Source organism: Ixodes scapularis, unplaced genomic scaffold (assembly GCF_016920785.2).
Source record: "Ixodes scapularis isolate PalLabHiFi unplaced genomic scaffold, ASM1692078v2 PGA_scaffold3__209_contigs__length_174095766, whole genome shotgun sequence".
Lineage (NCBI taxonomy): Eukaryota > Metazoa > Arthropoda > Arachnida > Ixodida > Ixodidae > Ixodes > Ixodes scapularis.
In genome coordinates, this window is record NW_024609868.1 from 24,063,427 (window position 1) to 24,078,292 (window position 14,866).

General features: G+C 46.5%; 1 protein-coding gene across 1 annotated transcript in view; it reads right to left on the reverse strand.

The window, feature by feature from the left end:
* Window positions 1–4,545: 4,545 nt before the first annotated feature.
* Window positions 4,546–14,866, reverse strand: part of LOC8042068 (synaptotagmin-15) — a 177,582-nt gene continuing 167,261 nt past the window's right edge. The window contains exons 8-9 of the mRNA XM_040209224.3: window positions 13,303–13,485; window positions 4,546–4,675 (exon numbers count right to left, since the gene is read on the reverse strand). Coding sequence (XP_040065158.1) covers window positions 4,551–4,675; window positions 13,303–13,485 — 308 coding nt within the window. The 3' untranslated portion in view covers window positions 4,546–4,550. The remainder of the gene's footprint in view (window positions 4,676–13,302; window positions 13,486–14,866) is intronic.

The following is a 14,866-nucleotide window of genomic DNA, read 5'->3' on the forward strand; positions in this document are numbered from 1 at the left end:
AGCAGAGTGCCGAAATTGGCCTGTTGACTTGCTCCACACGCTTTTCCCAATACGCGCCCGAGCCTGCATCTGTCGATCCCCGTTTCCTTCGGCGTACAGAGTTACGCGCGACTGGGTTTTCGATCGGGCCTTCTCTGGTGTTATTTGCCCTGCTGTCGACCGGGACCGCCCGCCCCCACCTTGTAGGGCTCAGCCTCGGGTTCGAACCTTGGGTCTCTCGCTTCGGGCTTCGATGCGTTTTCCGGGGAAGCGAACGGTGCGTCGGAGGAGATTTGGGCGTCGCTCGGAGCAGCTTGGTCCTGCGAGGGGAGCGCACCGAAGCACCGGGGAATTTCCGATCCGAATTACTGTTGTTCTGTGGAGAGGATGGGGAGACCTCGTGAGTTTTGTTATTCACTCGGTTGCATCGGAAGTTTAGTTGGTCTTAAATTGGTAGAGAAGCAGGCTTGAAAAATGTAGGTTAGAACGCTGGAAAAGAAATAGCAGTTGGGCGAACGTGAATTATTTAAGCGTAACAGTTTCGATTAGTTTAAAACGATTTTGAAAAAGGAACTTCCAGTAGAGAGTTTGTTTAAAGGAAATTACATTTTCGTATTGATCAAAGTAGTTGGAGTGATGTGAGCGTTACCCTTATTTTCAATTTTTGATAAACGTGTTAGTTTTGATTCTGTCAAGCATAATTCACATAACAAGCGAAGTAGTGCGGAAGCGCTAGTTGATGAAGTGGATACCACGAGTTTTGGGAAACTTTCGTCTGAAGTGATGTCGCGCTGGGACGTTTCTGTTTTCGTGAGAGCTTGTTGGGATGTTTAAAAAGCCGTCACAGTCCTAGACATCGCGCAGCTGCGCTGACGTTAGCCTCAATTTTAAGATACTCGATAAAATTGCAAGGTTAAGCAATGAGCGTTTCAAACTTTTGTAATTAACGCATTGTGCTTTTATTGTGAGCAGAATCCAGAAGCTAAGGTATATATTTCTTCAAGAATGTTTCGATGCATTATTATTGCTTTTTATAATATGTGCCAGGCAATATAAAAAAAAAACTACTTTCACTTTTAAATTTTTTTTTTTTTTGAACATGGGCACGGTTGCGGTACTGACGCTAAGCAGATAAGTTACTTTAGGAAGTTGTTCGGCACCTGCGCCTGCAAGTGCGTCGAAGTTTTCAGCACCGGCACGTGCAGACAAATTACCTTTAAAGACAACATTTCTTTCTTGCGCTTCCGGCAGACAGAAAATATTTATATCAAATTAGGTCACCAAGAAATGCTCACCGAAAATCGACTGCCTGCCAGATGATAGAATAGAAACGATCATAACATAAATAAAATAAAATATTAAAAAAATTCACCCAAAGAATCCTTTTTTTTTTGGAAAGGGATTGATGAGAAGCGTCACTAATTTTAGGGAGGATTTTCAGTTGCTTCTGCAGCGCGAGCTTTCTATTTTCTATAAGGGTTTATATCATATGAGCAAACGACGTTTTAGCGAACCGCGGTCATTTGAGCGAATCGACGTTCTAGTGAATGACAGAAACAGGTGTCAATCCCCCCCTCCTCCTCCCCCCCCCCCCCCCCCCCGCCCCCCGCTGCGTTCACGCCACTTCGTGGAGGCTCATTTAAAAAAAGTGTTAACCCACCTTGCCCACCCGTAAACGCCGCTTCGTGGCGGCCGACCATTCGCTAAAGTTTCTTTCGATGAAAAGTCGGCGTTCGCTAAAACGTCGTTCCACCAACTGAGTGCCGCCCAAGCGAGACACACAGCCGTTTTCATCCTTACAGTGGCTATTGAATACTTGTTGAGGGAATTCGTCGATTACTGAAGCCGTTCAGTTCGTCTCCGACCTAAAATTGAGAGCAGCTTTAGAACACTTGCATCAATATCCCCCCCCCCCCCCCCCCAAACCAAAAAACAAAATAAAAGACAAAAGAAAAAACGTGTTTCGAATTTTTTTGTGTGCGACGAGCGAGACAAGAACGGAGACGCGTTTCTTTGGCTCACTTTATTCGTCTTTCCCGAGGCATGTTTGAGTACAAGAGCTCGGGAAATACACGCAGCATGAACGCACAGGAAAACGCGACGGCGCGCGCATGATGTTGATCGGTGAATGCGTTTCGCGTTCGTTCTCGAGGAGAAAGAGTATTCAGCGGAATGCTCACTTGAGTGGGGAACGTGCGTACGCATGCCATTCCGGCTTCAGAGTCGTTGCGTGTTCGGATAACACGTCAACTTAAAAAAAAAAAAAAAAATAAATAAATAAATGTGCCCACTGTTGCGAAATTTTTTGTTGCGTAAACAATAATAAATAAAAACAGTCCTTATAAAATATCATTGCTGTTTCCAAAAATAGTTTTTTCTTCCGAGAGCGTCGTTGTTCCCTGTCACGAAGTTCTGTGTACATTCTACGTGCCTCCTGTTCCGAGTGAACGCAGAAGAGGCTGTGTAAGCAGAGACAAGCCCCGCAAGGGGTACGCGGACCGTTTCTCGAACAATTTTATTTTTCCTCCATTTTACGAGAGTTCTTCGCTATATTCACGCCCCGTCTCGTTTTTCGATATCGTGACAAGCTCATCTTTTCGTGATCGCGAAGCGAAGAAACAAGCCGCCGAAGGAGACACTGGCAACGCTGTAAACAAGCTGACCTTTCGAACGGACCTGCTGGGGCTGAAACGAAAGCCGGTGTTGGGGGAGTTTGTTCTAGCTCCCCTCCTCCTCTTTTGTCTCTTTCTCTTTCTTCTTTTATATGTCATTGTTTTCTTTCGAGTCATCTCGTTCGGCGGTTGCCCGAGGTGGTTTATTGTAGAACGCCCACGCGGGCACGGAGCGCGGCCGCTAGAGGCTTGCGCAGCCGCCTCGGGCGTTTCGTCACTGGCCGTCTATAATATGTTTCGTGCGATCCATCGCGATAGAAGATTTGTTCGAATCGCCCGAGGTCCGCCGATCGCTGTTGCGCAGTCGGGATCCGCACTGAGCGCACGCGCACAGCCACGAGCTATAAACACATGTGACGCCAAAAGTACGCTATATGTGGATGCAATCTCATAAATAACTTTGGAGATCTGCTAACTGTTCTGTATTCTGTTCGTTCTTTTATTGTTTACTTGTGTTTGTGTTTCTAAATATTTTTACAGAGAATTTTCCTTGGTTTTTAATACCTCGATCGCACGTGTTCTTAGCACACTCGTTTCACAAAATAATGTTCATTGTGAGCGAACCTTCGGCGTTATGGGACTAACGGCTGGTGAACCTACGCATATTGATTGTGCCAACATCGACTAGACTTTACTACGAGAGTGCTAGGTACGCGTCAGAGGATCTGCGTGCGGTTCACACCAGCCAAATTGTGGACGAAAAACAAAACAAAAACAGGTGTGGTCCCGAGGATAAACTGTCCATTCTCAGTTGTCAGTCTCATGTCTGAGAAGAAAATCATAAAACGAGACACGTTTCTGTAATTCGTTTCCGATTCATCGCAATTAAAAACAAACAAACAAGAAAACGTTATTTTAGACCGCGTAGTCACCTCTAATTCATTCGCTTTTTTTTCTTTTCTTGCTGTTTCCGGGAACTATTTGCTTTAGTACTTTGCTGCACCTCCTTCCCCTCTTCTCTACTTTAATATTTACAATGCCCAACATGAGAGCTTTATCCCGCAGGCCTTCGTGAGTATTTCACACTTCATCTTTGGGTAATATATTTTTCTTTTTTCCTTCAAATTACCCAAGCACCAAGGAGAAACCTGGGAACGTAGATACGAGGGCTACACACGCTTGCCTTACTGCAGCGCGAGTAACCACTCACGCAGCATGCTCCTTGATTTTTCGCGTAATTTAGCAAAATGTATACTATTTGTGTAGTCACTGACAACATGAGAACGTCAGGGAGAAGGCCCCGCCTCGAGCGCGAGCTTTGTACCTTCAACACCGCTTCGGCGTCTCCTCGATCGCGCGCACGTACCCTTGGCACGGCGGAAGGCATGGAGTGCGAGTCCTGGCGTTCCAAAGACACACGCCCTGCCGTTCTCATTCATGGTGAATTCCGCGTGCAGATCTCGAGCGCTCCAAAAGCGCTCCATTTGGAGCGCGCATATTCCGCTCGCAGATATATGGCTCAAGTTTGTCATCTTCCATTCGTAGATTCAGAGCGGGTCCCAAGGAACAGAATTTTGCCTCTCTCGCGGAATTTGGAAAGCGCTCCGGATCTACCCGTGGAATTCACCATCAGTCAGTGACTATGGAAAGATGACTTTGTCCTGCATCCTCGGTGACCGCCAAAAGCGTAATGGGCGGCTCATAAGACGGACCACTAAACATAAAGCTAAGGGTTCACGCCACTCGTATGTACCTCCGTGACCCGATGACGTAGAAGGAAGAAGAAGAAGAAGAAGCCGGGAGCGGTACGCGGCGAGGAGCACAAGCGCGAGGCGCACGAGTGTTCGGAGGTGAAGCGCGTCGCAGCACGAGTCGGATGTTGTCGCTCGGCAATGGCTGCCTCGGTTCGGCTCCGGGCCGGGAAGGGGGGCGACCCAGGCTGGCGTTTCTCGTGTGGGTTCAGGAGAGCTTGTGCCAGCGGTGGATCTGCTTGGGCGCCGCGGCCATGGCGTCGGTCCAGTGCTGCTGCGCCTGGCCCCGCGCGAACATGAAGGAGCCCAGCACCACGCGGCCAAGGCAGCGGTCTGCGCCAGAGACGAGAGGGCGATATTCCCACTTCCTTTTCGTCTTCAAAGAAAAAAAAATGGAAATGCGGCGATTATTGGGGCACGGCACTCTCCGTAGAGGTATTATAATGTACGCTAGAGGTTCAACTGGCGCTAGTGTGCTGTCGCAAATTGAAGCAGACAGCATGCAACCAGTCGAAAATTGACTTCCGGTAATGCATTTCTATAGGAAAAGGTTAGTGCGTTTTCTCCATGCGCTCGATTATAAGAGAAAATATCCCGAATAATGCGTACGTACTTAAGTGGCTTGAAACATTTGGCAGTCAGGCAGAAAAATAATTGGTTAGTTACGGCGTTTTTTTTCCAATTCATTGCATTAAACGCGGTGCTAAAATGGCTTCGTATATGTATTTATATGCACTGTCGGACACGGTTAGCGCGAACACGGCGTCGGCGCTTTTCAGCATGGGGAATATTCGTGCCAAACAAACGAAAAACATCTGGAAAAAAAAGGGGGCAAAACTACGCAGTAACACTAGATCGATAACTCCTTGTGCATGTATGATCAAAAGAAATTGAAGACCACGTAATATAGTTCAATTTTCAATAAGCAAGTACTGCTTTGTTCCTTCTGCTCTGTGCGAATATACTTGTTCCACGTTCAAAACATCACCCGCACGCTCGAAATTTATGAGAACAAGTGCCTGATAAAAGTTGCCTGGACTAGAAAATAAGAGAAAGAGACGCCTTTCATAACCCAAGTACTTCATTCTTTACGTCTTGAATGTTTTTAACCTCTCGTAAAGATGCGCGACGGGGTTATTTTCATATAGCGACTGGACCGGCATATTAGCAATATATAAGCGTCACCGGAATGCTGGCGAACCTTGAACACACTCTATATTCGTTTTGATTGTTATTTTGCTTAGAATCGTCGCTCCTTTTTACACGCCTGCTGGAACACAGGTTTGAACCTGAATATAGCGAAGTGAACCATCGTTCACTGATGAAGGAACATGGGGTAACTAAAGCAATTACACTTTTACACTGCAAATAAAGGTACATACTATTCGGTAAGACCGAGATAACCGAAGTGTTCCCTGTTATTTTCTGGCAAATAGAGAAAATGCATGCGCGTTTTCTTAAAGGAATGCAGAGGATCACCGTAAAAGTAGACTGGATGCTGTCTACTTCAGTATTTTAAGGTGAAGAGACCCTGTGTTTTATGCTTTTCGTAAACTCAGTTTTTCCGGTCACATCTTTAAACTCGATTCCTTTATATGACTACTTTTGAACCTGACCTAATGTGATAAAAATAACTAAAATGACACCGCCCCGCCAACGTTCTGCCTTTTTTGATAGAACAAGAGAACAAATACACTGTCGTTCCCGTTGCTCAGTTCACTCAGGAATTAATCAAGCCCAACATGTCTCTTAAAAACAATCAGTTATTTTGACAGTTATGGCTTTCCTGGAGATTTTTATTACAACTCTGAACACACACTTGTCTTTTAATTGGGATATTTTCTTTTTAAGGCGAGAATCCCTAGGTCGGAGATTTATCCTTGGCAGTTGCTCCTGTTGAGCGAGAGTTCGCGCGGCCGAGAGTTTATGAGGGGCTTGATAGCCGTGTGGTACAACTTACTAAGATAGCTGATGTAGGTATTATTGAGTACAGAAAAGGTTATCGGAGATTTCTTGGCCGTACTGCAAAAGCTCTGTGTTTTCTTTATTTGGTCTTTGATACGTACTTTAGCAATTTAATAAGTTATATCGCACCGTTATCAAGCCCCTGGTAAACTTTGGTGCCGTCTGTTCAACTATAGGGCGCTGTACGTCGAAACGAAGTTTTGGGGTGTATTATATGGGACAAAAGGATGTAAGGTGATACCCTTTTTTTTTAGAGTGTAATTGTTGTACATGTGCATTACAAAAAGCTGGGAGGCAAGAAATAAAGTGAAACGATTGGCAAATTAACACGAATAAGAATAAACTATGCGAATACGTTAGAAGAACAGAGCGACTTTTCGAACGACAATGAATCGACGAGATGAGATCACTATGGCGCATGCCAAAATGCTGGAGGCATGGGAACCGGGGCTCAACGCCAGTTGCCGGCGTGCCATGTCCCAGCGGGCCGCATGCGGCCCGCGGACCGCGTGTTTGAGACCCCTGCTATAGAGCATGTGCTGGTCCATAGCCTCCTCTGTACTGGCATTGACAAAACCTGGCCGATCGCCACGAGACGCGGCCGCTGAAAGTGAAAAGGTAGAGAGGAAAACAACGGATGAGAAGAGAGTCCTGTAACGGGCGCCCCGCGGTGGTGATACGCTCAAACACACTTCTCCCGAGTGATGGAATATCCGCTCGTGCTCCTCGCGTTCGTCGCGCTACCGCTTCTTTTCTCGTCGGGTTCGAATACCATGTTTCGGGTTCTCGCCGCTGCTAAAGCTGTGCCCTGTCTACAGGCTCTCCGAGAAATACCCTGTGCTACCAGATCCTCGCGCTCCAAATCTGCGACCGGACACTTTATGGCACCGTCGTCGAACTGCCAGGCTTTGTGAGTATAGAGGATGGCTGCTCTCATTGTCGCGTGGCTAATATCGTTTTACTCTAAAGTAAGCTCACCATTATGTTAAAACACCTGAGACTAGTTGTGAAAAAAACTTACAACAACCAAAGGTGGGCGTCAGATGACGCTGCACTTATAGTGCTCTAGTAAGGCAACCATGGCGTTACAAAGGTATAGAATTCACATTTGTCAATGATAACGTTCGATTTGTTTAATTCCTTTTACTTCCTTTTTTTCAAAATTATCGACAACCGGGATTGTTTTGTGAATTAAAATTCACTGGAAAGTGCTCCTGGCTCGTGCATTTTGCTCAGTTAACGTCAAATCACGCTTCTACTACGCTAAATAACAAAACGAAATTCAAGAATCACTTTGAAGTTGCTTGAAAAGTCAGAATGGAGTTTTCATAGTAGCGTTTGTTTGTCAGACTGTTCAAAAGAATGTTCAAGTGTGGGCAGAGCTCATGATGTTACGGTATAGTAACTCAATCTCTGCCTTTAATTGCGTAAAAACAAAAAAAAAAACCAATCATGTGTGATTTTCTTTTTAGTAAAAATGCTGCCAAACATTGCATTTCGACCCTCTTTTCTCAGATATCTAAAAAAAAAGAGGGCGAGTCACGGCGTTTGGTCGCGTTTTTTAACCATAAGGACGATCCACAGATATTCTATTTTTGGCTTTTCTAGGACACCTAGGACGCATAAAATGAGCTTGCGCCAAAAAATACCGAATGAGAACCCATTTTCATGCCCTAAAGAGAATGTAAAACTCTTGGCATACCCTCACTGTGAACACTGCAGCCATCAAGGCGCCTTCGAACGCTGGGCAAATAGTTTCAGCGCCTATAGGACGAGTTCGGAAAGCTATCAGCCCAACGAAAACTCCGTGCGTCCGTTGCGTAAGATCGAAAGTCACCTTGGCCCAATTTTGTAGAATACGTGATGATTCAGTTTACTTCCATACTATAGTCTGGTGTTGCCAGATGAGGTCTGCAGGAGACGCTTTGCCTCCAGGACACGCTCGTCGCCGCTTCACGGCGTGTCTGGCTGCGCGTGCGCAGAGCTCTGCTATGTGGAGTGCAAGTTCGTCTGCTTCTTGCGCATGTTTCGCGGTGACGTCAGAACGCTGAGCTCCGATTGGCTTGATTGGAAAGACAGTGGGTAGACCTCAATGCTAGCTGTCTCGAGGTCCATCCACTATCCTTCTGATTAAGCCAATCGGAGCTCTGCGTTGTGACGTCACCGCAACCCTTGCGCAAAAAGCAGACGAAATTGTGCTCCGTACAGTCCTGTTTCTTCTGGTCAGGGTATGGTGCCTGGAACGCGTCTCCGCGACTGGTGTGTTTACCGCGTCCAAAAAATGGGTCCTTTGATTTCCGCCTGGTGACGTCATAGACGTATCACGCTGTCACCGGCCGCGATCCTGACGGTGTTACAGCAGCGGTGGGGGAGGCGGCAGGCGCCTGTTCCGCTGCAGGTCGCTCTCCAGCGTGACAGTACGCGGAAGCTTCGGCAGCCAGGAGTTGGGACGCCACGACGACAGCGACACTCGCGTACGCTCGTGCTTTTCACCAGCATTTTTACGGCCAACCGCCACTGCTCTCAGAAATAGAAGGGTACATTCTTACTCCCCTTGTGCCATATAAGATACCCCAAATCTTCAGTTCAAAGTAGAGCGCATTGACGCCGAACCGGCTAAAAGCTAATGTACGTCTTACTGACTAAAAAAAAAGATAAAAAACGAGGATTTCCGGCCCTACTGTAAAACCAGATTTTTTTTTTTTTAGCTCTTTGATACGTACTTTAGGTGTTCAATAAGTTATGTCGCACCACTGTCAACCCGCTCGCTAAAGTTGGGGCCGCCTGCTCGACGTCAGTGCGCAATACGTGGAAGTGAAGTTGCGTGAGGCATTATATGGAACAAAAGGGTATAAGACGACACGCTATTTTTGTTTAGAGTGTGGTCGCGACATCCTACAGCATGACACCCCGGCTTTTGTGACCTCATATAATGTCACTTCGGGACCACTTTAGGTGTGCGGGCTGAATAGGACGCTAAACGCACCAGTCGGAGACCCGTTCCAGGCACCGTAGCCAGGGGGCGCTGTGGCGTCCACAAGATGCGACCAGGAAAGAGTCGCCTGGGGCCCTAAACTCGTAAAGCACAAAGTTGAAGCCGAAAGTTGGCGGAGCGCGCCGATGGGACGTCGGCGAAAAAAGCGCGAAGTCATCGTCGTGATAGACCAATCGGTGCGCTCCGTCAACTTCGGCCCGAACTCTGTGTCTCACTAGTTTAGAGGCCCTGGACTAGCGTCGAGAGACACGACCATTTAATACAGAGTTTTCATAGATCGTTTCCGCTGTCCCGCAACGTTCTCCGCAACCCGCTACGAGATCCGAGACTCTGCAGGCAAGACAAGTGCCGCGCATGCGCAGTAGTGGCGTCTTCGTTCCGGAGAGCGTGGCGGAGGTTAGAAACGGTCTACGAAAACTCCCTAATGCTGAGTTGAGGCGACGTCGTAGCGTTCACACTTTTCTCTTTTGCCACTTCAACAAGCTTCCACCCCCCCCCCCCCCCCCCCCCCCCCAGCTAATGATGACCCCCTCGCCTTTGGCTATGACTCCCATATTAGTAGTTCCTTTATCGTAATCCTTCTTTCTCTCGGCGTCCTAGCGTTCCATCATGCACGATCCACGGGCGTAAACTAGCGACTGTCAGCGTCCCTCAGCGTTTGTAAACGGGCACCAACAGAGCGTTTAAAGGCTCGTTCCCATACTTGCAACAGAGTAGGACCGCCTTTTAAGCCTCTTGCGAGGGCATAGGACCTGCTACGCAGCAGCGCATCTGGACCTACGCCGTCGCAAAAGGCTTAAAAACCGGTCTTGTCTCACTCGGTAGTACTCGGTTGCAAGTTTGTGAACGGGCTTTGAAAGGATTAAACGCGACCTAAAAATACCCGAATTTGCAAGCTAGGGGTGCTGCTAGAAATTTGAGAGCTACAGCTTGAGTTGAATGCGGAGCATCTACATCGAACCTTACGTTGCAATTCACACTTTGTAGCCCCTCGACTGAACAAATGCAGGGCACAGTGAAGCGCAAACGTCTAATTATCGCGTCGCAGCCAATGGAGTCGCGTCATTAGCTGAGAAGAAAGCCCAAGAACAGATGACGAAGCGAGAAGGGCGAACATAAGAACTCACGACCGGCGTTTTTCAACCTGTCAGTGAATGTAGTCCTAACGGTTCTCTGATATTAAGAAAACCTGCCTATTCTTTCCCTGCACGAGTGTTTCGGGGACGCGCCTACAAACCTCTAAAGCTTGTGCTCGCAGAAAGGTTACTTTGTGAGATTACCAACCAAAGACTTGTTTCACGTGCCGATTCCAATACTCTCAAGAAATATCCGAATGACTGTCACTCGCCTTACTCTAACGCTTATTAAAAAAAAAAAAAAGATTTAATTTTTTGATGGCGAGAGAGGCCATTGAGGTTCACTGGTTCACGCTGTAAGTGAGAAATTTGGCCAGTGCAGTACGACTGGTCACTTGAAGTCCTTAACGCACGACCTGCAGTAGAGATTCTGGGCGTCGATTAAAAATTTTAACCCGATTAATCGCCACCCTTTAATCGATTAATTAATCGATTAATCGGTTGAGTTGATTTTTTATAAATAATATATTAAAATTAATTCAACAACTCGTCTTGCCTTTGAAGACTTATTTTACTCTCTGTTACACGGTGCAAAGGACATTTAGAATTAAGGATATATATAGTTCAACGATTCAGAGACGCATAGTTTGCTCCAGGTCCGAAGGCAAAGAAGTTTGTCCACATTTTCCGACAGGAAGACAAGAAGTCAGGGCTTGGGCGATGCTTTCTTCTGTTTTCAGAGAAAGGGACCTCGATGGAGAAGACGTTGATTGTTGTTGCGTTTTGGCGGATGGTCCTTGCTGCAGCGGAGTACATGGGTGCTTCGCTCGTATGTGATACTGAAGCGAACTTAAGCTTTCACTGTATGAAAACGACTTTTTGCAGATGATGCAGTGACTTCCTTCGAGTTAAAAACTTCACCGCTGGAGTTTACTTTAAACCCAAACTTTTCAGAGAGATTGCCTTTCATACTCATGAACTCGTCCATTTTTGTGGGCCGAATACTGGAACAAGTAGCCATGGCGTTGTTAGCTTCACAGCTTGTTTTTCTACTTGTTTGTCTTGCCTGGGCAGGATGTGTAATAGGTCCTCGACGCATGAAGTTTCGCGGTCACGCAGGGATCAATTGCAAGCCCGGCTTGTTCGTCTGGCCGAGGCAGAACTGTAATGTATATCCTCGAACAGGTGACGCTTCGCAAGCGCGAGAATTGAACCTTGCTCATTGCATCTGGCTGGGAACGGAAAACCGCTCGGGACAGAACGACCGGATACATGCCACGCAGCGTTTTCCTTACCAGGATGGAGCCATGCGTGCATCCAGTTCTTTTTGAGTACCGATTAAAAAAACCGATTAACCGGTTAAAAAATTTGATCGCAATTAAAGCCTTAATCGATTAATCGGAAGGTTAATCGATCAATTGTCCAGCCCTAGTAATTATACGACCGCACGCCACTATGGTGATCATGCACATCCTTAAAAGCTTCATGCAAAAAAAAAAAAAAAAAAGAAAGCGGGATTATAGGTTTTTTTTTTTTAGGACACGGACGAAACCTTGCCCTATAGCTGGAGTATGGAGATACAATAGGGAGCTTTAGCGTAGCGCTACCGCCTACAGCGGTGCTCTTACCGGAAGCAAAAACTGCGATGTAAAAGCACACTCCGTCGGATCATAGAATCGGCTGCAGATGCCAAGTTTAGCTCCAGAGCTTGAAGTTCTGGAGTTCCCTCACGCACTATCATAGCACTGTCATTCCTTCCTCTCCTTCAGTTTCTCAATGCATACGAACCTTTCGTGGATCGTTCGCAAAAGATTTACATTCAAGCGGGGAGCTATAATGGGGGCTCGTGCCATCAGGTTCAGCACGGAATGAGCACGCACCTACGATCTACGAAAGGTCCATAATGCTGTAATGCTTACGGTTTTGTTTGTTTGAACTGAAGAAAAAAGTTTCTTATTTGCTCGAGAATTAGCCACACTTCTTGTGAATAAGGCCCTTGTGTCCACTTTCCTGCATAACACACATACAGCCAATCATCGCGTTCTGCATAAAAAAAACTCAGCGAATAACGAGGTTGAGAACACGATTCTCCGTAAGAATACGATATGAGTAGACAGCAATTTCTCGTGAAACGTTTTCACCTCCCCGTAAACCGCTGCCATCTTTCTGCCGATCGAAATGATTGGCTACCTTCGTGCTCCGCCAGAAAACAGACCCACAGGCTTTGTTCATAAGCGGCGCCACCATTACTCGAGCAAATACGGTTACCCCCCCCCCCCCCCCCCCCCCCCTGCCGTTAAAAGCAAGAAAAGGACTGCCGTTAGCCGCGGCAGTCCGTTTATCTCCGAGTGATCTTTGTCCTGGTGGGAGCGTGCTCAGGTGCGCTTCCTTGGGATGTAATGATTTATCTCTCTTTCTGAGATGCAGTTGAGTAGTGGCGACTAGAAACGTTTTTGCCTGCTTTCTCATTGAATTCTGTTTTAACGTCCTTCATAGTATGGCAGGAAGGCGGAGCTTTACTACTTTGGAACCAGTTTTTGTTTATCTTTTCTACATTTGTTCTCCGAGTCTCGACACCAAATAAAGCTTCATTTTGTAGCGCTGGAAGCGCTTTTCGCGTTTCCATCAAAGAAATTTTGGGTTGTCAATATCGACAAACCCCAAAGACCACCATCTTCTGAAAAGGATAGTCAGTGTACAAGTATTTAAAATACGTATTTAGAATACTTCGAGTAAGTTCGCATTTTGTAGTTTAGCACATCACTAGCAAAAACTAAAAGAGAGAGCTTCGGCCTTTCAGTGTCCCTGCAAAGCGCATGCGCTCGTGCAGTGCACGCATCGTTAAGAGCAACACGCTCGAGCTCGTAGCCCTGGCTTCGTTCGCACATAAAATGAGTGAAGCGAACTGTATATTTGAAGCTTACCTTTGTGTGGCGGCGCCAAGCAGGACAACTTGAGGATGACGCTGGCCGCGCTGAGCCCCGCTGGAGAAACCTTAAAGCCGAAGGACTCCATGAACTTGGGCTCGCAGTTGCGCTTGCACACCGACGTCTTTTTGCTCTTGACTGGCTTGTTCTCCATCAGGAAGCTCACCTTGACCTGCGTGTCTGCAAAGGGACACGCGTACGCGCTCGGCTTAATCCCATCATCGTGTGAACCGTGGCAAGACTTTAAGGAAGCAGTAAACTATAGTCTAACAGCGTATGTTTCTCAGAGAATAAAAAAAAGATTAATAAGACAAATCCTTGGGTCACAGATGAGATCATCCACGTAAAGCGCAGATTAAAACGCAAGCGATTGTGTAAGCACCGGAACTTGTCAGCAATTAGTTCTTTAAGCCGTGATGTGAAAAAGAAACTCAAAGATTCCGAAACTATAGCTTCTTTGCAAATACGATGAATCCGATTTTAAAAACGTCGCCATATAAGTTCTGGAAACATCTGTCCCCTAAGCAGAAAGTTATAAAATAGGTTTAGGTGGACGGTGCTATATTCGGTAATCCGCTTACCGTAGCAGATGAACTCAATAACTACTTTCACTCGGTTTTTTCAGTGGGCAGATCTGTAAATAACCCGACTGACAACAAACCCAGCCTGCAAACACAGCCTATTCAAATTACTCTTGAGGGAGTGAGGGCCTTACTACTAAATGTTGACATAAAAACAAAAAACAAAAAAAAAAAACACCGGGACCAGATAAAATCCCGAATGAATTCCTGAGGCGTTGCTGCGAACTGGTTTCACGTTTTTGACCATTATCTTTCAAAAGTCGCTAGATAAATGTCGCTTACCAAAATAATAGACTACTTCCATAAAGCCCTGCATGCAACACGGCGCGCGTTGCACTCTGGGAACTAGTTGGCCAGGGAGGAGGGTGGCATGGTTTCGGTTTCGATCGACACGTCGACAAGAAATTGTTTTCTGGTCCCGAGAGCGTCATTTGTGGTCTCTAAACTAACCTAAATGGTCATACCTCGAAGCTTTAGCACAATCCCGAGACGTATAGCTTGTCTTAACACATGCTTGTTGTATTTTTGTACTTGAACCTTCCTGTTAGCATTCCAATCGAGGTATGTGGACGAGCCAGTGCTGGGAGTCTCGACGCTGCGAAGCTCGGGTGCTCGGGGATCTTGCTTGTGTACGAATCAACAAGCTGTAGCAACCAATAAGTATGCATACATCGAGCTCGCGCCTTTGCATTAGTGTTGTTGATCAGGAAGTTTGCTTCGTGCGTCCATAGACGAAATATTACTTTTTGCAATTACTCTTTTTCTTAATGTGCCTGAGTATGCGAGGTAAAACTCGGAGGTGCCATTGAAAAGCTCAATTTTAACACACTTATCTCTTATCTGTACTGACCCGCAGCACTGCACGAAGTGAAGTCCCCACCCGCTTGCATTCCACTAATATTCAACATCGCGTATGCGCATTAAGTTATACTGCAATCATATAGGCAAATTCGCGCATACAGGCCGTTTTAAGAATGCAA